The sequence below is a fragment of the Palaemon carinicauda genome, chromosome 30 (genome assembly GCF_036898095.1).
Source record: "Palaemon carinicauda isolate YSFRI2023 chromosome 30, ASM3689809v2, whole genome shotgun sequence".
NCBI lineage: Eukaryota > Metazoa > Arthropoda > Malacostraca > Decapoda > Palaemonidae > Palaemon > Palaemon carinicauda.
Window position 1 is genome coordinate 54,202,992 of NC_090754.1, and position 21,785 is coordinate 54,224,776.

At 40.1% G+C, this 21,785-nt stretch overlaps 1 protein-coding gene across 6 annotated transcripts in view; it reads left to right on the forward strand.

The window, feature by feature from the left end:
• The window catches only part of Chpf (Chondroitin polymerizing factor), a 47,876-nt gene that overhangs the window by 17,730 nt on the left and 8,361 nt on the right, over window positions 1–21,785 (forward strand). For all 6 annotated transcript variants that reach the window (XM_068353782.1, XM_068353787.1, XM_068353784.1 and 3 more), the window contains 8 exons: window positions 11,214–11,365; window positions 12,322–12,477; window positions 13,124–13,260; window positions 13,880–13,985; window positions 14,126–14,289; window positions 14,870–15,001; window positions 15,875–15,980; window positions 19,741–19,971. In XM_068353782.1, coding sequence (XP_068209883.1) covers window positions 11,214–11,365; window positions 12,322–12,477; window positions 13,124–13,260; window positions 13,880–13,985; window positions 14,126–14,289; window positions 14,870–15,001; window positions 15,875–15,980; window positions 19,741–19,971 — 1,184 coding nt within the window. The remainder of the gene's footprint in view (window positions 1–11,213; window positions 11,366–12,321; window positions 12,478–13,123; window positions 13,261–13,879; window positions 13,986–14,125; window positions 14,290–14,869; window positions 15,002–15,874; window positions 15,981–19,740; window positions 19,972–21,785) is intronic.

Here is a 21,785-nt window from a genome sequence, read left to right on the forward strand (position 1 = left end):
TTGATAAGGCAAGTACTCAACAGAGTAAGGACTGCCCGAAACTTAAGGATGACTTTGGTAGCGCCCTGGTGGCTGGAGAGAGAGTGGTTCGCAGACCTAAAAGACCTGACGAGTCACCCTCCGTGGCCACTCCCCGACAGGTCAGATCTTCTACAACAACCGCACTTTCTCAGGTTTCACGACAACCCACAGTCTCTACGCATTCACGCCTGGAGACTATCGAGCGGCTCCTGAAGAAAGAAGGGTATTCAGCAGCTACGGCTAAGAGGATGTCGCTATACCTGAGAAGGTCGTCGGCAGCGGTCTACCAAGCGAAGTGGGCCTCTTTCACGAAGTGGTGCGCTTCGAGGCGCATTAAACCCCTCAAAGCCTCGGTCCCAGACATAGCAGACTTTCTGGTATATCTCAGGGACGAGATAGGAATGTCAATCCCAGCTATAAAAGGAGTGCGAGCTGCCTTGGGTCAAGTCTTCCATCTGAAGGGCATCGACCTGGGTTCCTCTAGACACATCTCGATGCTTGTCAGGAGCTTTGAGCAGTCCTGCCCCCCACAAGTAGTTAGGGTGCCTCAGTGGGACTTAGCTAGGGTCCTGAAGATGTTAAGTGGCCCCCCCTTCGAGCCAATGAAAGATATCGTAGACAGGGATCTCACTCTCAAGACAGTCTTTTTGCTAGCCTTGGCTTCCGCAAAAAGAGTAGGGGAGATCCATGGGCTGTCTTATGACGTCTCTCATTCGAAGGGGTGGAAAGAGATCTCTTTCAAGTTCGTTCCTTCATTTGTGGCGAAAACCCAGAACCCAGCTGTCTGGGACCCAAAATTTGAAGGTTTCTCTCTGCCCGCTATCCCTAGGACGGGGAATTCTGAGGATTTGAGATTATGCCCGGTCCGTGCCATTAGAAAATACCTTGAAAGGACTGCTTAGCTCCGGCCAGGCATCAAGAGCCTTTTCGTCTCCACAGGTGTTACTAAGAAACAGGTATCGAAGAATACCATTTCCTTCTGGTTGAGACAAGTTATTGCCAGGGCCTACAGGGAAGAGGGACTGGCCTTACCAGGCGCCCCCAAACCCCATGACATCAGGGGTCTGAGCACGTCCTTAGCCTTTGAGAAAAACATGGCAGTGAGTCAGATCCTTCGGGCAGGTACTTGGTCGAACCAGTCAACCTTTACTGCCCATTACCTCAAGGACTACTCAAGGAGGTCCTTAGACGGGTTCTCCATTGGAACAGTCATCTCCGCGCTCCAAGTGATTTAATGGTAAAAGCCCCAGGCTCAATCGTGGATAGCAAACCGGGAGACACAGGTTCGTTCCCTTTCACCCTAATCCCTGTTTTTTCCCTATCCTTATCGGAGATAACCCTCTTGTAACCATTGGATAACACGTCTCTGCAACTACGTTACTGGATTCAACATCAGAAGAAGTTTTTCAAAGGGTGAGTACTTAGACACTAACGTGAGCTCTTTGTGTAGTTACCCTATCGTCTGTTTCCTAGTACTGTATGTTTTGTTTTTATACCTAGGCCTCTTGGCTTCCGCTTGCTGGGTCTGAGGGTCAGGAAGGCACTCCCACCTCCTAAAGTGTAAGTCTCCTAAGAAAGTAGTTCGAGGTAAGTATTCGTGTTGGAACAAATAAAAAATTTTAAGTAATTTTTATTTTTCCTAACATACTTACCGAGAACTACTTTCGGGTAATGGCCCTCCCTACCTTCCCCGAGTGCCTCTCTGCCCTTGCGAGAATTGTGCAACATCCGAGGAACTTACTGGCGCTCACGACCCAAGCGGACCTCGACCTAGCGCAAAAGCTACCCTCGGGGCACGTTCTCTTACTCCCGAGTTAGCCCTCCATAGAAAACGGGTTTAGGGTATACTACACAAAACTTTGGTCGGTAGAGAGGAGATTACAGGTAAGTCCTAAGAAAGTAGTTCTCGGTAAGTATGTTAGGAAAAATTAAATTTTCAATATTAAACTTACCCGATAATCATGTAGCTGTCAACTCCGTTGCCCGACAGAATTCTACGGAAGGGATACGCCAGCGATCGCTATACAAGAGGGGGGTGTACTCACAAGCGCCACCTGTGGCCAGGTACTGCAGTACTTCTTGTTGACACCACCTCAATTTTTCCTCTGTCGTGCTTCCGGCAAGACGTTCATGGATACGCTTATAATTTTGGAGTCTTGTTCACGGTTTTTGGTGAAGTATTGCTCTAAGATTTCAGCTTTCGCTATTCAGGAAGATTTATTATTAGCTTAGCTAGCTTTTGGAATTAATTTTGCTTAACAAAAGTTATAGATTTATTTTATATCTCTCCGCCTTTTATAGGCCTCTTCGATTAACTTCCTTTTTTATAAATTTATTCAAATTAATGTTTATATTCGACCTTTCCTAATAGTAGGCGGTCTTTTCTTGTACCGAAGTTAATTAACATTGAGCCCGTCATTTCGGTTTTACCTGTTAACATATTATGCTATTTTAATGTTTTTGAAAGAATTTCTTTGATAGTCTCGTACTGTTTCAAAGTTGAACTAACGTTTTGTTTTGTCTCTGCAGTTGTTGACGTTCAGAACGTTCAACTTGCGCTCTATCGTTACGATAGAGAGAGAATTTTCACGGTGTCACGTTGCAGTAAGAGTAAACCGTTTCTAACGTTTTGTTCATTCTTTCTTAGCTTAATGGTTTTAATTCTAATAAAGGAACTTTTTATTTGGGAAATCTTTCAGTTTTTTTCCTTTAACAATAATATGTTTTAACGAGTATATATGATTGGGCTCTTCTCTCAGGTACTAAGTCAAGAGAGAGAGAGAGAGAGAGATAGAGACGGAGGGAGAGAGAGCTGGATAAACGTTTCGTTCAAGCGAGTAACGTTATTATCGTTTTTGCTCTTCTCCCTAGTCTCTTTAGGGGAAGAAGGTAAACGTTTCTAGAGTTTATTCTTGTTCTCAAGCTTTATGCGGTGAGAGATTTTAAACGTAGTTTATTTGATCTAGTGTTTAGTCTCTTTCCAGCCACTGAATTATTTATCTTTCATTAGATTTTTCTGTTACATTGTAATTCTGTTTTCGCAATTACTAACTTTTAAGGAAGGATAGAATTGCGTGTTTCAGGTACAAACCACTTAAAGTTTCGAGTTCAGTGAAATAAGTGCAAACAGAAATTCAAAAGTGATAAGTGATTAGCGCAAAGTGTGTCAGTGTTGTGCGTGAGGGTACTTCTGTGCGTGCCAGTCGTCCTCCCAGTCCGGGACCTCTTGCAAGCTCCCAAGCCCAGGGGAGAAGCAATGTCGAAGGGCAAAAGGGTTCGGCAGGCCGTGATCGGCGCACAGAAGTATCCTCGGTGGTTGCGGGCGTGTCTTACAGAGACCGTCACTCCCACCCGCAGACGATTGAGCCCTTATTTTGCTCGTCTGCAGAAGAAATTTCGGGGAGAAAACGCTGGACTCAGGTCTCAAGACCTCTTAAACGTAAAGTCCAGACCTCTAGAGTTCAACAACCCGGATGCCGTCATTGAGTTAGCTCTGACTCTCCGCAGTCATCAGGTGACTGCACACCTCCTAAGAGAGGTAAGGCGATGCCTCAACAGACCTCATCTTCTATTAAGGCTTTGCCTCAACAGACCTTATCGTCTGTTGATCCCAAGACGACTTTGCTGCAGTCCATGCAGTCGCAGCTTGCGGTCTTAATGCGTGAGTTTCAGGCTGAGAAGGTTACACCTCCTCCTGCGATCGCTCCGCCTCACCGCAGTCCAGTCTGCCAGGCGTACGATGTTGAGGTTCCTCAGGATACCTTACCGCGTACTGAGTTGCCAGTTACCAGCGGTGTGCAGCAACCTCCGCCTTCCTTAAGGCAACCTCAGCAATGGGAGCAGGAATCTTATGCCTTACTTCCTCCGCTTCCGCTTGCGGTTCCACCAGCGAGGCAACAATCTCTTGAGGTACGACAACCTCTTCCATCCATGAGGCAGCCACCTCAGCACTCGCTGCAGCGACCTCAACTCCTTAGGCTAGCACCTCAGGAACCTCAACTCGCGAGACAAGAACTGCGTTCTGCGCAGCCGCTACCTCAACTCTCGCAGCTCACACCTCAGGAACCTCAACTCGTTCCTCAGGAACCTGCTACTGCTCATCCGCAACCCTTACAGCAAGCGCAACTCTTGAGGCAGCAACCTCATGCTATGAGTCAGCCACCTCAACGCATGCATCTGCCACTTTCTCCTCAACTTGAGCCTCTTCCCATTCAACTTGGAAATAACAAATGACAATAATAACACCTCATTACTTTCATAACTTGCATTTGTAATCATATACATGTATGCCTACACAAACATTATGATAATGGAGGTTATTTGTATTACTTTATATAAAAATATATATGTATTCCTTGCAATATATTTTTAACAAAATCGCAAAATATGGCAAAAATATCTTCAAAACAAAAATGAATCATGAGTTATGAATGTAAGGTAAATATTATGTTGATATTAAAACCCCATGCAAGCATGCATGAAGTAATGCAATGTTGCCAACAGGGCGAGTTTCCCTTTCCTGAGGTGAAGTAGATTATAGTACATTTAGTGCAGCTTAATTCTACGATTATCATGCCGGCTATCAAATTCATCAACAAAACAGTCTAAATCAATTCCCTCGGCACGTGCACTTTCAATGGACAGTAATGCGATATTACTCAATCTAGCACTGGTCATGGAATTTCTGAGAAATGTTACATGCCATGCAACACGCTCTGCTTACCTTACAGCATGCTCTACATACAGCATGCTCTGCATACAGCATGCTCTGCATACAACATGCTCTGCATACCTTACCGCATGCTTCTCAGTCACACATCTTTGGTTGTTGCCAACTCACTAGACTGTCAAGCAGTTTCATAACGTTGCCTTCTAGTCTGCTGCTTTTGCACCAGTGAAACCCTCACTGAGAGAACTTAGCTTTTCTCGGATATGGTCCCTGTAGATGAGAAAGTGCTTTTCTCCCTCCTTCTGATATTCCCTTGAGGACTCTGTCATTTGGAGAGGAGCCTTTAGCTGCGTAGCCTCCTATGGACTTTTATTTAAGCATAACATGCTTCCAGGGAAGGTAATGGTTCCACTTCAGTCGCTAACCCCGTCTGTTACCACACCTGCTCCCATAGACCTTGAGCTGTGTTGCAAGACATGCAGTCCAAGCTTAGTCCTTGTTAGAGGATTTTTTGTTTACGGAGTCAATGTGTCACTGGGAAGACGTTCAACAACCAGCAGAAGTGACTTGTTGTGACGCAGTGCGGCAACCTCAGCAACCCGATAAGGAGTTGTCTGTACGACCCAGACAGTCTAGACAGCTTCGGGTTGTCACTGTACTTCCTCGCTTCCCCATGGTTGACAGTTCACAGACTGTGCAGCAGTACCATGATCTTGTGTCCGGCTCCGTCAGACGACTGGCTTTTAAGAGCTCCCACAAGTCGTCGCTGTCTGGAGATTCTCAGATGGACTATGGATCTGACCAAGGAACTGGGCCTCCTGGTCAATTTTGAGGAGTCTCAGCTCGTCCCATCCCAGACCATTGTCTCCCTGGGTATGGATCTTCAGAGTCGAGCTTTTCGGGCTTTTCCGTCGGCCCCAAGGATCTTCCAAGCCCTAGAATGCATCCTGAGCATGCTGAGAAGGAACCGATGCTCAGTCAGGTAGTGGATGAGTCTAACAGGGACACTTTCATCGCTGGCCCTGTTCATCGTGTTAGGGAGACTCCACCTCCCCCCCCTTCAGTATCATCTAGCTGCTCACTGGATAAAGGACATGACGCTAGAGACGGTCTCAGTTCCTGTTTCCGAAGAGAGGAGGTCTTCTCTCGCGTGGTGTAAGAACAGCTTTCTTCTCAAGGAAGTCTACCTTTGGCTGTTCAGAATCCCGACCGCCGTCTCCTCTCGGACGCATCAGACACGGGCTGGGGTGCGACTTTGGACGGACAGGAATGCTCGGGAACATGGAATCAGGAGCAAAGGACACTTCACATCAATTGCAAGGAGTTGTTGGCGGTTCTTCTGGCCTTGATAAACTTCAAGTCCCTCCAGCTTAACAAAGTGGTGGAGGTGGACTCTGACAACACCACAGCCCTGGCTTACATCTTCAAGCAGGGAGGGACTCTTTCGTGGAAGTTGTTCTAGATCGCAAGGGACCTCCTCATCTGGTCTAAAGATCGAAAGCTCACGCTGGTAACGAGGTTCATTCAGGGCGGTATGAATGTCATGGCAGATCGCCTCAGCCGGAAGGGTCAGGTCATCCCCACAGAGTGGACCCTTCACAGGAATGTTTGCAGCAGACTTTGGGCCCTGTGGGGTCAGCCAACCATAGATCTGTTCGCTACCTCGATAACCTAGAGACTCCTGTTGTATTGTTCTCCGATTCCAGACCCAGGAGCAGTTCACGTGGATGCTTTTCTGCTGGATTGGTTCCATCTCGACCTGTATGCATTCCCGCCGTTCAAGATTGTCAACAGGGTACTTCAGAAGTTCTCCTCTCGCAAAGGGACACGGCTGACGTTGGTTGGCTCCGCTCTGGCCCGCGAGAGAATGGTTCTTAGAGGTACTGCTATGGCTGGTCGACATTCCCAGGACTCTTCCTCTAGGAGTGAACCTTCTACGTCTACCTCACGTAAAGAAGGTACACCCAAACCTCCACGCTCTTTGTCTGACTGCCTTCAGACTTTCGAAAGACTCTCAAGAGCTAGGGGCTTTTCGAAGGAGGCAGCCAGAGCGATTGCCAAAGCAAGGAGAACATCCACTCTCAGAATCTATCAGTCTCAAGGGGAAGTCTTCCGTAGCTGGTACAAGACCAATGCAGTTTCCTCAACCAGTACCACTGTAACCCAGATTGCTGACTTCCTGTTACATCTAAGGAAAGTAAGATCCCTTTCAGCTCCTACGATCAAGGGTTACAGAAGTATGTTGGCAGCGGTTTTCCGCCACAGAGGCTTGGATCTTTCCACCAACAAAGATCTACAGGACCTCCCTAGGTCTTTTGAGACCTCAAAGGAACGTCGGTTGTCCACTCCAGGCTGGAATCTAGACGTGGTCCTAAGGTTCCTTATGTCATCAAGATTTGAACCTCTCCAATCAGCCTCTTTTTAGGACCTCACATTAAAAACTCTTTTCCTCGTGTGCTTGACAACAGCTAAAAGAGTAAGTGAGATCCACGCCTTCAGCAGGATCATTGTTTTCACATCTGAAACGGCTACATGTTCCTTGCAGCTCGGTTTTTGCTAAACGAGCTTCCTTCACGTCCTTGGCCTAAGTCGTTCGAGATCCCAAGCCTGTCCAACTTGGTGGGGAATGAACTGGAGAGAGTACTTTGCCCAGTTAGAGCTCTTAGGTACTATCTAAAAAGGTCTTAACCTTTACGAGGACAATCAGAAGCCTTATGGTGTGCTATCAAGAAACCTTCTTTTCCAAGTTCTAAGAACTCAGTTTCTTACTATTCAGGCTTCTGATTAGGGAAGCACATTCTCATCTGAAGGAAGAAGACCTTGCTTTGCTGAAGGTAAGGACACATGAAGTGGGAGCTGTGGCTACTTCAGTGGCCTTCAAACAGAGCCATTCTCTGCAGAGTGTTATGGATGCAACCTATTGGAGAAGCAAGTCAGTGTTCGCATCATTCTATCTCAAAGATGTCCAGTCTCTTTACGAGTACTGCTACACCCTGGGACCATTCGTAGCAACGAATGCAGTAGTAGGCGAGGGCTCAGCCACTACATTCCCATAATCCCATAACCTTTTAACCTTTCTCTTGAATACTTTTTATGGGTTGTACGGTCGGCTAAGAAGCCTTCCACATCCTTGTTGATTTGGCGGGTGGTCAATTCTTTCTTGAGAAGCGCCGAGGTTAAAGGTTGTGATGAGGTCTTTTAGTATGGGTTGCAGCCCTTGATACTTCAGCACCTTAGAGTTGTTCAGCCTCCTAAGAGGAACGCTGCGCTCAGTAAGGAAGACGAACTTATTTAAGGCAGAGTAATGGCTCAAGTCGACTTCCTTACCAGGTACTTGTAATTTCATTGTTATTTTGAATAACTGATAATATGAAATACGGGATACTTAGCTTCTTGATATACATGTACACTGGTTTTCACCCACCTCCCTGGGTGTGAATCAGCTACATGATTATCGGGTAAGTTTAATATTGAAAAATGTTATTTTCATTAGTAAAATAAATTTTTGAATATACTTACCCGATAATCATGATTTAATTGACCCACCCTTCCTCCCCATAGAACCAGTGGACCGAGGAAAAATTGAGGTGGTGTCAACAAGAAGTACTGCAGTACCTGGCCACAGGTGGCGCTTGTGAGTACACCCCCCTCTTGTATAGCGATCGCTGGCGTATCCCTTCCGTAGAATTCTGTCGGGCAACGGAGTTGACAGCTACATGATTATCGGGTAAGTATATTCAAAAATTTATTTTACTAATGAAAATAACATATTACTTAAAATTTTTGATATTTACGTTCTTGCCCATGCCGGGATAGCAAATATTTTTGCATCCTTATGAGCAGACATAGACATATATTTTTTGTCCCTCTTGCCTAGATGAGAGGTGTTTAAGAGAATCTCCTTGTAAATACTATAGGGAGCTAACTTCCTCACAATGGGAGAGATATCTTTCTCGTCTCAGGAAACCTTGTGAGATTTTTACAGGTACTTTACTGCATCTCCTCCCAACGGGAGTTAGAAACGAATCTCCTTCTATGCGATGAGAACCTCCCTTTAGTTTTTCATGTCGTAATTTCCCTGAAATTTTAACTACAAAAGTCGTCACACACAATAATGTATCCAAATAGTGTCGACTACGCACAGCGAGGTCTTGAGCCGGCACTTGTTAAAGATTCTTGCTTTGAGCCAGGTCCCAGCACAGCAATCATAATTATGGACAATGAACAGGCTTGTTCTAAAAGATGTTCTCGGAGGGATTCTAGAATTGAGGCAGCTTTCGCCTTGAGTCATGAAGCAACTGTGTTCGAAGAGGAAAGTTTGCAATCCCCAACACGTTCTCACGAACTAGATTTGCCTTATAAGTATGGTGGGCCTAATCTTAGGTCTCCTCTACAGTCTTAAAAACTCTTCAGAGGCTTGTGATAAGGGTAGTCGGACTACACCAGCTGCGTCCACATTCCAAAGCTTACCAAAACTTCGCATTTCTTTTAATTTAGCCTCGCCTTCTTTACCTATTAGAGTAGGGAAGTTGAGTAGGATGATAAAGGAAGCTACTGCTTTCCATGATTCAGTCAGGATTATCGTTCAGCCAAACTAAGCTGTTCGCACCGCCATCTCTGCGTGTGATGACGTACGCACCAACTCATCCCAAGTTATCATGCCTCTGCAGTAACCGATCATGTGCAACCCAACAAGGTAGAGACATCCTCCCTAAAAAGTCCAGGGGTGGCCCCATGGACCTGAAGGATAAGCATAGAGTGATCTTCTGCTCAGGGGATTCCCCTTCTCAAACCTTGAGAGGTAAAGAAGGGCAAGAAATTTACCCTACTTCAATAACAAAACCCCAGTCTGACTTAGGAGTCAACACAGAGGCCTCCCTAGTAGAGAGAAGTCTTTCTCATGTAATAGACCAAATCTGGGAAAAGAAGCCCATACCTCGGTCCCTCATATTGAGCCTGGAAATAGTTTCCCCAGGCAATCTCCTCTGCCTTATTGCGCCTCAATGTGTTTACGGCTAAAAAAGGAAGGACCTTCGAAACTAAATAAGTAATTCTAAAAAATTTAACAATAAATGATTTCCTCATGAATTATATAATTTTTGCCAAATATTTGGTTGGCTACTGTTTTCACAAATACTATGGTAATGGTCGATGTCCTCCTCGCTTGACTCCGAAGTATAAGACCATTAGATGTAAGGGAGTCAGATGTACACCAAAAATTCTTATGTATAAGAAACTTTCATCAGTTCTGGAACTTCTCATGATAAGACCAGAGAAGATGGCTGGACCAAATAAAGTGAACTATAAGCAATCCCTCTTAGACTAAGTTGGAGTAAGTTTGCTTGACATGTCACAATAGACATCTAACTGACGTCTTCCCTGGAAGAGTTAGTTTGCAGAACGAGGACTGTTCAGGTCAAATAAAGCCCTTATACTAGGAGTTATTCTGGAGTTAGGAGCTTTTCCAAGACAGCTTCTCCTTGAATATGAACTGTTTGACTATTTTAAGAAACAGATACTGGATCGGTCTTTGAACTTTAGATCTAATTCTGGATCTTACAGTGCGTACTTGTTTGAGATAGCAGGAATTCCCCTCCCCGGAAGAACTAGGGATGCCCTCGTTACCAAGGTTTCTAGAGGACAGACCTGTCTCATAGTCGTAACACCCCCCCCTACTATGGAGTTGGGAAGAAGGGACGTAGTATCTCCTAGGTAGTAAGTTGGCGAGGGCACTAGCCACCCATTGAGATACTACCACTTGAGAGTTATGGGATCCTTTGACTGGCCAGACAGTACTACATTGGATCCTTCTCTCTGGTTACGGTTCACTTTCCCTTTGCCTACACATACACCCGAATACTCTGGCCTGTTCTGTACAGACTCTCCTCTGTCCTCATACACCTGACAACACTGAGATCACCAAACAATTCTTTTTCACCCAAGGGTTAACTACTGCACTGTAATTGTTCAGTGGCTACTTTCCTCTTGGTAAGGGTAGAAGAGACTCTTTAGCTATGGTAAGCAGTTCTTCTAGGAGAAGGACACTCCAAAATCAAACCATTGTTCTGTATTCTTGGGTAGTGCCATAGCCCCTGTACCATGGTCTTCCACTGTCTTGGGTTAGAGTTCTCTTGCTTGAGGGTACACTCAGGCACACTATTCTATCTAATTTCTCTTTCTCTTGTTTTGTTAAAGTTTTTATAGTTTACATAGAAAATATTTATTATAATATTCTTGCTGTTCTCAAAATATTTTATTGTTCCTTGTTTCCTTTCCTCACTGGGCTATTTTCCCTGTTGGGGCCCTTGGGCTTATAGCATCCTGATTTTCCGACTAGGGTTTTAGCATAGCAAGTAATGATAATAATAATAATAATTAGATTATATAGTATTATTTTATTAATGTCTTCCATTCTGAACTTTTTAATTTCTGTTATATTTGTTTTTGTATCTGAATGTTTGCAAGTTGAGAACCTCTTCTAATAATTCCGTGTCCATTTTTTCATATTTGTTTTTGTTTATAGACTCGGGCATCCTTCTCAGCCATTCCATCCTGCAAGCGGTGATAGGAAAACTCAACTGGTGCACCCGTAATACGTATTCTGAAACCGATACGGATAATCTGGGTCGCTGTATTCTTCATGCAACGGATAAACCCTGTTTCAGTAGCCTACAGGTACTGTTTGCAGTCTATAAATTTATTGTTGAAGACTAAAGTAACATCAGATATATTATAAACCTAATTCTATTAAATTGAATTAAAATTGTAAACCGACATAGTCTAATTCTATTAAATTGAATTAAAATTGTAAACCGACATAGTCTAATTCTATTAAATTGAATTAAAATTCTAAACCGACATAGTCTAATTCTATTAAATTGAATTAAAATTGTAAACCAACATAGTTTAATTCTATTGAATTGAATTAAAATTGTAAATCGACATAGTCTAATTCCATTAAATTGAATTAAAATTGTAAATCGACATAGTCTAATTCCATTAAATTGAATTAAAATTGTAAACCGACATAGTCTAATTCCATTAAATTGAATTAAAATTGTAAACCGACATAGTTTAATTCTATTGAATTGAATTAAAATTGTAAACCAACATAGTTTAATTCTATTGAATTGAATTAAAATTGTAAATCGACATAGTCTAATTCTATTAAATTGAATTAAGATTGTAAACCAACATAGTCTAATTCTATTAAATTGAATTAAAATTGTAAACCCACATAGTCTAATTCTATTAAATTGAATTAAAATTGTAAACCAACATAGTTTAATTCTATTGAATTGAATTAAAATTGTAAATCGACATAGTCTAATTCTATTAAATTGAATTAAAATTGTAAACCGACATAGATTAATTCCATTAAATTGAATTAAAAATGTAAACTGACATTGTTTATTTGTTCAAGACGCAAGAATGTCAATTTATGATCTAGCGAAGTGACTTGAGTGCAGTATTGTTTTTTACCACAGCAATGTTGAATACATATATGTTATTCATACAGGATTCCATATTTGAATTGTTATAATATTTGCATATTGATATATTGTCAGTTTTAGATAAAGATTACTTCTCTCAAGAATATTTCAAAATCATGATTTTTTTTGTTTTTTTAGGGGCAACAATATGTCAGTTACCGATTGAGAGATGACGCAGAAGTTGAGAGTCACCTCCAACTTATAGGAACTAGCTCCTTAGTTAGAGAGGCTGCAACAGTCTCCAATGTAGTAGAAGCCTCGGACATGTACATTCTCCATAAGTTCTATTTGCAGGTAAAATTTGACAGTATTGAATTTACAGTATTCTTATATTAAGGGTTATGAGTGCGTGATGTCATACTATTGTTGAGGTTGTTCAGTATTTAATTTTGTAGCAGATCATGTGGTTGTATAAATTTCCCTTATCATTAATTGTTAAGGAGCAAAATAATTAGATTTATCATTCCTTCAACAATACTGTACCACAATAAGGTTTTACAGTATGTCAGGTAATTACAAGGCAAGTGAACGTCTTATATATTTCTTTCTTTAGAGTTTTTGTAGAATTTTCCTCCAGGGATTTAGATTTGGGTGATGAGAAAAATACCAGAATGCTTTTTTACGAGAGCATAGTTCGTAATACAGCATATTAAGTAGCACTTATCATATTGTTTAAGTAAACCCTGTTGATGTTAAGTGCCGTTTGGAGTAGCTTAGAAAGCTTTTGTTCAAAATTTTGTGCATGTTCACCTTATTGTTGAAATATAAAATCAAAATGTAAGAAAGTTAATTTTGGTAAATTTGGGTATGTAATAGTACATGGATTTTACCAGGGTTAATTTGAGTTTGACTCATTAGGCTGGTAAAATTCCTTTGTTAATTTTTCATAAATTTTTGTAAATTTATGTTCTTGATTTTCACTGCCTTAATCTCAATGCAGGAGGAGCTGAAACAAATAGAGTTTAGCATTTCAAAAGCAAGAAATGAAATTTCGAGAGTCTTACCTCACGCCCCTCGGAAGAAAACTGAAGAAACGTGGCCAATAGGATCAGCACCAGCTCACAAACCTGCTACAAGGTTAGGAATTCAAATTTACATTGTCCAAATTCAGAACATTGATTGAGAGATTATTGTCATTAGTAATGTGACTACTTCTAAGTTTATATCAAAGTGCCGACAGAGAAAAGTGTTTATCAGTACAGGGTATTTTGCTTTCTGTAGATGATTTTATTTGGCGTAATTTAGTATATAATGGTCATTGTAAACTGTCATATCAATAAATAGTATATATGTTGTGTTGCAGATTACATCAAGGTATTAAACTTGAATGAAATATTTCTTGATATGTTAGTGTAACGTTGATCTCCTTCTGACTTGAAACCTTTGTGAATCTTAGCATTTGTTATTAGTCAAATTGTAATAATGATTTAACCTTTGATGACTTGTATTCATATTATGCCATAGCTGTAATTTTCAGTAATATTGAATTTCTTTTCAGAATACAACATTAAACTTTTCTCATAAGTTTTTATAAAGTAATTTAATTACATAATGGACTGCTATTAAGAACTGTAGTATAAAGTTTAAGGTAAAGCTTTTCTGTAGAAATGTTAAGAAATTGTTAAAAGTTATTAAGCTATCTGGATGAAATCATTGCAAGTGAATGTTGTGTAAGATTTCTTCTTTATGTGTTCAGGTTCGACATCATTCGATGGGACACATTCAACGGAACTCACATATTTTATCCTGATGATTTCCATAATACTAAACAAATTACTGGATCAGATTTGTTAGACATTATGGTAAGTCATATCTTGTTTTCATATTACATTGTGGTATAGTTTTCCTGTTCGATATCAAAGTATTTTGTAACATGATAATGAAATGTTACAACAGAGTTTTGTTCATCATATTAGGTGTTATATGCAATTCTCACTTTCAGGGTGTTGTGAATGCAAGCGTATCATATATCACGAAGGCCAAGGGGAATTTGGAATATCGAGGAATTGAGTACGGACATCGTCGACTAGACCCCACCAGGGGTGTGGATTATCTGCTTTCTCTCATATTCCGAGACAATACCTCAGGACAGACGGTTACTAGAAAGTGAGTCTTGAATGTTGGTCTTTTATTGGAGCTGTATCTTTTGAATACGTGTTGATAACATGTTTTAAAACATAACCTATTCTAACTTATGATTCATTTATTAAATAACTTTTTTCTTGATATAGGTATAAATGAAAATTTTCTAATCTGTAGGTTAGTCATCCAGTATTGCAAATAATGCACACATCATCAGAATTGTGCTGAATTCAGCCAGAACTTTGAAGTTATGTGCAAAGATAACTAATTTAAATAGACTTAAAGGAGCAGAGTTCAATATTTGCAATCTAAATGTAAAGTTACAAGAACACATTAAAAGATAAAAAGAATGATTTGGATAAATGATGTAAGCTTTTACATGATATTAATATAAGATGGACTTTTATAAGTTTTATCCTTTACAAGAATGTTGTAGGGGTGATAAGCCTTATAGTTTTATGAAATTCTTTGATCTTGTAACTACTATACCATGCCTACATTTGTCCTTGATTGCCTGGGAAATGTAATGTTGTACAAATTTTACTGAAACTTGTCCTTTTTATGTATAGTATATTTCCTCTTTCTTTTCGATTGACTTGCGTAGATTTGAAGCAACGCGGCCTCTTACTGTACCCGAGATGATACCGATGCCGTACGTGACAGAAAATACTCGGGTTACTTTAGTTTTGCCAGTTATTCAGGCAGATCTTGCCAAGGCACAAGAATTTGTCAGCAGGTAAGAATATTTGTGATTATTTATTTATTTGTGTATATTAAACTATTACTATTATTATTACCTCCGCTAATGAACTTGGAAGGATGTTATGTTTTTGCCCTTGTTTGTCCGTTTTTTTTTTTTTGTGAACAACTTCCTGGCCAAAATTTTACTCGTAGAGGAGTGAAACTTTCAGGGATTAATTGTTATGTTGAGATGTGGAAGTGATTCAATTTTGAAAGTTAATAGGACAAAGATCAAGGTCAAGGTCGAGCAAAAGGTTGACCAAATTAACCGTAACCTTAAGCTCAAGTTCGCACATGGTTGTCACACAGATTTCAAATATGCTTACAGTTTAAATTGATTCTGGGAAAGGCAAGCTGGTTTTGAGAAATAAGTTGCTGTGGTGTAGATATGCACGCAGACTGCTTTTCTAGTTATTTTATTTTATCAAAGTAAGGGAAATTTGTCTATAATTTTAGCTGGTGGATTGTTAGATGCATGAAGGGAGAAGTATCTGATCATCAAAGGAATAAGAACAAAATCATTCATAGATTTTCTCATTGACATTCTAAAGTAAATTGAGATAGATGGAATGTTGCTCCCAAAACTTTTGATAAATAGTGAAAGGTTTGTACAAAACTTTTAGTACATTGTAAAAAGTTTAAACAAACCTTAGGTATGCCATTAAAATATGTACAAAACTTTTGTTATGTACTGTAGTATAAATATGTACACAACTTTTGGTACGTAGTGAAAAGTATGTACAAAACTTTTGGTATATAGTAAAGATATGTGCGAAACTTTTGGTATTTAGTAAAAACCATGTTGACTTGTTTGATTTTAAACAAATAACTTTCCAAGAATTTCACTCAGATAAAATATCTTTTACAGATATGAAGTAGAATGCATGGAGAAGGGTGAACATACATTCCTCCTCCTTGTTTTACTGTACAGCCCGGGAACTGGCTCCGCAGAAGACGCCGTGGACGAGTTCAAGGTTAGGTTTAGAGATTTTAGGCGCTTAGTTAATTTTAGACTCGACTGAAGAGTTTTACGCTCTTCCTTTTGGGATGTGCTTTCACCTTTTTCCAATTTAAAAGTGCAATTTATATTCTTCCTTAATCAAATCTTCCTTGAAAATCTTCCCAAGAATGGGATTGTTACTTTTCATCTTTTAATCTACCAAATTTGGTCAGTCTTTAATGTCTGAAAGCTCAATTTTATATTCTTTTTCTCCCTAGTAGCTCTTGGGAGGCAGGAGGCTTTACTCAGGTAAGAAGAGAAGTCATGGTTAGAATTTTGATGTTTTTCAAAAATGTTTGTGTTTTCAGTTTGATCCTATTTGTACACTGGAAGGGAAATAACGCATTTATTTACATTTTTTGTATTTTTAATTAATCGCTTAAAGTTAGTTAATTTTTAGAAATTACTCAAGATTAGTAGCTTTGCATGAGAGAGCCAATTTTGGAGTACTTTGATTGATGTTAGGAATAAAATTTAAAGGAAATAGACAACACTTTGTCTCATTGTGAGGAAAAAGAATAAACAAGATAATTCATGAGTTATTTTGTATATCTTCATTCATCATGGAGAATACATGATTGGAATTTATTAACATTCTCTCAGTTGTCTTTTAGATGGAATTTTCTTTATTAATACAGTTAATTGGATATAATTATCTTTACTGATTCAATTAATTACTATCCTTAAGGATGTCAGTGGTTATTTTCTTTTTATTACTAATGATAAGGATTTTGTAATACTTATTGTTAATGATTCATGGTTCATGAATATGTTCTGTTCTAGATGATGTTAGATGATTTTAAATGTGTGTTTGGATTTGGGTGTCCTAAGATTTTAAGTAAGTGGGGGATTTGCTAAATTCCATATCAGGGTATTGAGAGCGAGGGTTTGAGCAGATCTCAAAATTAGTTTATTCTGCACACAGACTTTTAGTTTGTTTGCAAGTTAACCCTTTTACCCCCAAACTATTTGGAACTTTTCAACCCTTAACCCCCAGGGATTTTCTTTTTCAAGCACATTTTGCAATATATTTTTTTTTAAATTGCTCTAACAGCCTTAATTTTTGTCATAGAGAGGTTATGTTGGTCTCATTCTTTTGGAAAATGCCTGAAGTTTCTCATAAAGTTATAAAAAATATGCAAAAAAATGTAAATAGCAGTTTTTTGCAAGGACGTAAAAGGGATGAGTTTTGTGAAACGTACCAGTGTGTCCATTAGGGGTAAAATGGTTAAGCATAAAAGTATATCAGGGAAAGTGACATTGGATTCCCAAGCAGAGAATGGAGCATCTTGAAATACTGATAGCATGACAACAGCGAGAGCTTTCCCTTCGTACAATTGTCACAACAGAGACGGGCAACTGTTCCTGTACAAACAACCTACTGTAATGATAGTGACAACGTCCTCTAAGAATTCCTACGCCAATGGAAAAGACCAATTCCTCACTGGTGCCTCAGCAATTGCTCCGGTAGTTCCTGAAATGTTGCTAGTTAGCAACCAATGTTCCCATTACCTTCTGGTTTTGGTGGAACATGATTAAGAGATGATGTAACTTGGCAGGTGAATGATGAATGGGAATTCTAGATGATTACAGGTTTCTTCCTGTTTTCCCAATGCACTGATTACTCAACAGGCAGTTGATGTCAAAGAGGCTCAGGATGACCTTGATTGCTTCCAAGCAGCCACACAGCTAATGGTATTTGGATCAGTTGTTTTCCATCTTGATTCATTGATAAAGCTTCTCAATCTATGGTGAACGATACCGCTGAGGCCTCAATCCTAGGTTTCAACTAGAACTTAAGCCTGTACTCCGCAAAAATTGACAAGATTCATGAAGAGTGTAGCACAATCTTTCTCTCCTAGGGAACTCAAGCTGAATGGAATGTATCGTGAGTCCTTGGGTCTCTCGAGCGAACCCGCTCGAGCCAGTGGGATGGGCAGCAGATAGGGCTTTGACCCTTGAAACAATCCTGTACTAGGATAGAAGGTCTCCTTCACCATGATTCAATAGCATGTGGGCATGGCCTAAAACCCAGCCATTCATGACAGTCTTTCTTCATATCTTCCCTATAAGAAGAGACAAATTATGACTTGCCTTCCTCTCCTGGAAGGACACAGACTCTTCCTACAACAACGGTAGGAATAAGAGAAATGATCCAGAGACCCTGTCTTTCTAATTTTGTGGGATAATCATATGTGCTTTGCCTGCAAGTGAGGAGACGAAGGACCATCTCAGATTTGAACGTATGAAGTCGGACATGCCTGATCTATCCTAGCTCTCAGGAAGAACCTGTCAGTGGCACAGCTCTTGAAGACAGTAATGTAACGAGGGATGACCTTTGCTGTCCATTGAGTACTGGAGTATAATTACAGGTCCCTGGATACTTTTATCCTTGGCATTGTAGTAGTTGCGTACCTAGCTCCTTCATGTGACAAAAAACATGTCTAAAATAGCAGTCACGATATTAATATTTTTACCTCCTCTTTTTTCCCCTTCCCTCTGGGTGCAGTAGTTGCTCCATTATTTGCTGGATGGGACATAAGTATACAGGTCCTTAACTTACAAACTTAGTAGGTTCCAAGAAGCTGTTTGTAAGTCGAACTTTGTTAGATTTTGGACTAGGGTAGACCTAAACTGAATCCCATACCGATGATTTCCAGCTACAAAATTCAACAATTAGTTGGGGTTCATGTGAAATAGATAACAGATTATTACAAATAATGATTTGCCAACTGTTTGAAATGATATAATATTGTTTTATTACAGGATTTTTTTTTGTTATCTTTGTTATTTTCAGTTGGATTTGTGTTTGTATCTCCAAATGTTTGGAAGTTGGGGATCTGCAGGTTAAGCTGCATTATCGAGCAACTTTTGTTAAGTTTTGTTTATAGGTATAGTATCTCCCCCATCATCCAAACTAAGGGGAGGATGGGCACATGAATGCAAACCCATTTCTCATCATACATTCAGAGAACATATCCCCCACACGGATATGCAGTAGGTTCTTCCTGGATTACCAGTCCCTGGTAAATGGCCTTGCACAACACTTTCCTCCCTCTTAAAAACTTGGGCATCACTTTTGTTCCTGCACAGGAGTGAAGTGCTTTGAAATTTCCGGGGAAAGTAAATCACCCAATTTAGCTGGAAGGATTTCCACCCTTCTTGGGATAGGTTTCCTATTAAAACACAAAGGTTTGCATTCGTGTAGGAACTAAAGTCCATATTTGCACGGACTTGGAGTGGTGCCCTTTTAGCTCGGAAAAGTTTCCTGATCGCTGATTGGTTGGACAAAGTAATTCTAACCAATCAGCGACCAGGAAACTTTTCCGAGCTAAAAGGGCACCAATGCGAGTCGGTGCAAATATGACTCTCTAAAAGAAATGAAAAATAGTCAGATTTTATTAGGGAGCTTGTCAGGTTGGTGAAGCATACCTACCACCTTGCTATAAGTTTTTAACGGCTGTATGCAGTTTCGCCGAGAGCGTACTCCTATCAGAGGTACTCGTGTTTATACTATATAATATTGTTTACTTACAGTATTTCTTTATCTTTTTTATTTTCAGTTGGATTTGTGTTTTTATATCTGAATATTTGCATGTTGAATGTTTGTAATTTGATAACCTGCCGATACTGTAATAATAGTATATACAGTACTGCATTGTAATTTTATGAAATTTCTACCTAACCTAAATAGAAGATCTTTCTTGAAATTACAGTTATCGTTATTTTTACAGGTGCTGAAAGACCTTGCCCTGAAATATACTCGAAAACACCACGAAACTGGATCTAAAGTCAGCTGGATGACGATTCACATGCTCCAACAGAAACCATCAGATTTTGCTATAATGGACCTTGTTATGAAAAAGTTCCAAGAAGAAACTCTGATACTGATGACTAAACATTCAGCTCACATTAGCAATGACTTCTTGAATAGAGTGAGGATGAATACCATTTTAAACTGGCAGGTATGTATAAAGTTGGTTCTAAGTTGTTATGCAAGAAACTTTCCTTTTCAGTTCTAAGTTACCACTAAGTGAAAAGGAGAATCTCCTTGCTTAATAACACTGAAAAACAGATATGTCAGGAGGTCTTTAAAAGATCTTTCAAGTAAAAATCAATTCAGTTTTGTTTGTGAAATTATATGTTTAAATTACATGCCATAAAATATTGGATTTTATTCAAAGTAGAAATATGTTAATATTAATTGTACCACACCCTCTATACAATAAACTGGGAAATTGAAAAATGCTTTCATTAGGATTTTTATTTTATTTTCATAAAATCAATCAAGATAAATCTGAGTCCTCTATTGTATTCAGTAAGTATTTTAGAATGAAATAAATTCAATTTATCTCTTGAAAATTACATTAATAGTATAAAAATGAATCTAATTACATATACATGAAAAACAAATTACAACCGAAACTACAGGTTGTAAAATATCAATAAAACTGGTTAATATGAAAAAGGTTTAATATACCTTTAAGTGCATATATAAACCTTTAAGAAGACATGTGGTTAAGTTTTAGGTTATGTGAGTAACCTTGGTCAGACTTTTCACTAAGGTTGCAACGAGCATTGTTGCGATTTATCCAAAGGCTATAATCGTTTTCCTTTTGTTCCTACATGCCATGCAAATACTAATCCTTTAATCATGGAGAATGTTTCACCATTCAAGTTAGTTAACCCTTTGTTATCCTACTAGGAAGGAAGTGGTGTGAAAGACCTTCCTCTTTCCAGTTTGAGATAACACTTTTGTTTCAACCACTGTCAAGTATGGGTGTACACACAGCTCCTGACAAAACTTTGTAATTTGCTTTCTCTTTAGCAATAAGTGAGCAGTTATTAGAAGAAGGAATAGAAGTCAACTTCTAAAAGTTTGCCAGATGAAGGGAGGTTGTTGCAACTGGTTTATGGCTAAGCCAATTGACTTTAACCTCACTCCCTCTGTTCCTCTTGTAGGGTGCACAACTGTTCACAGTCCTCTGTGTTCTGATTGCAGGTTGTGGCCTCTAGTGCAGTGGCAGGTGTAAGCCCAGAAACGGGTGGAGGGAGAAGTGTTCATTGGTGTTGAACTGGACTACCTGATACTCTGGGGTTTCTGCCGCGCCTGTACATATATCCCTGGAAGACTGATCTGCATTGGCTAGTTTTCCTGGTGTGTGGGGAATGACTAGTGTGTGCTACTCCCCTTTGAAGGCTGAAGGTTCTTAGACTGTGACCGTGCGGATTGCTGAAAACAAGTTTTACCTAAGGAAGACATGTGCTGGCAGAGACTAGGGGGGAAAAGCATTCACGTCCCTAGTCCATCAGGCAGAAAATGTGTGTGCAAAGTGGGTTTCTACGAGGTGCAACCCAACGGTTTTAAAAAGCTGCCCAGAAGATGATGTAGGCGTTGGAGTGCCTCATCTCTTGCAAATGGTGGTGAAACCATGGTCTGCTTTGCAACAATGATCCACTGTACTTTCTCTTATAAGGGCCCCAGTCTATTGAAAGGACAGCAGCCAAACCTGTGTGTGTAGCCAAATTTGCAGGGTCGATATTAAAGAAAGGCCCTTTGCCTAGAGAGAGATCAGAGCCCGCAGCTCCCGCAATGAGCCTACGCGTGCACAGCTTTTTCAAGCTCCCCAACCTACTCTTTTTAGAAGGTTGATAGTGGGAAGAGAGAAGAGAAACTGATGCCGGCGTTCCCCTTCAACCTCTGCTGAGAGTAGGGTTTGTTGCTCTCACCCTTGGGTGACTAGGCAGAGACCAAGGACAGAGTCCATTATGGTGGATG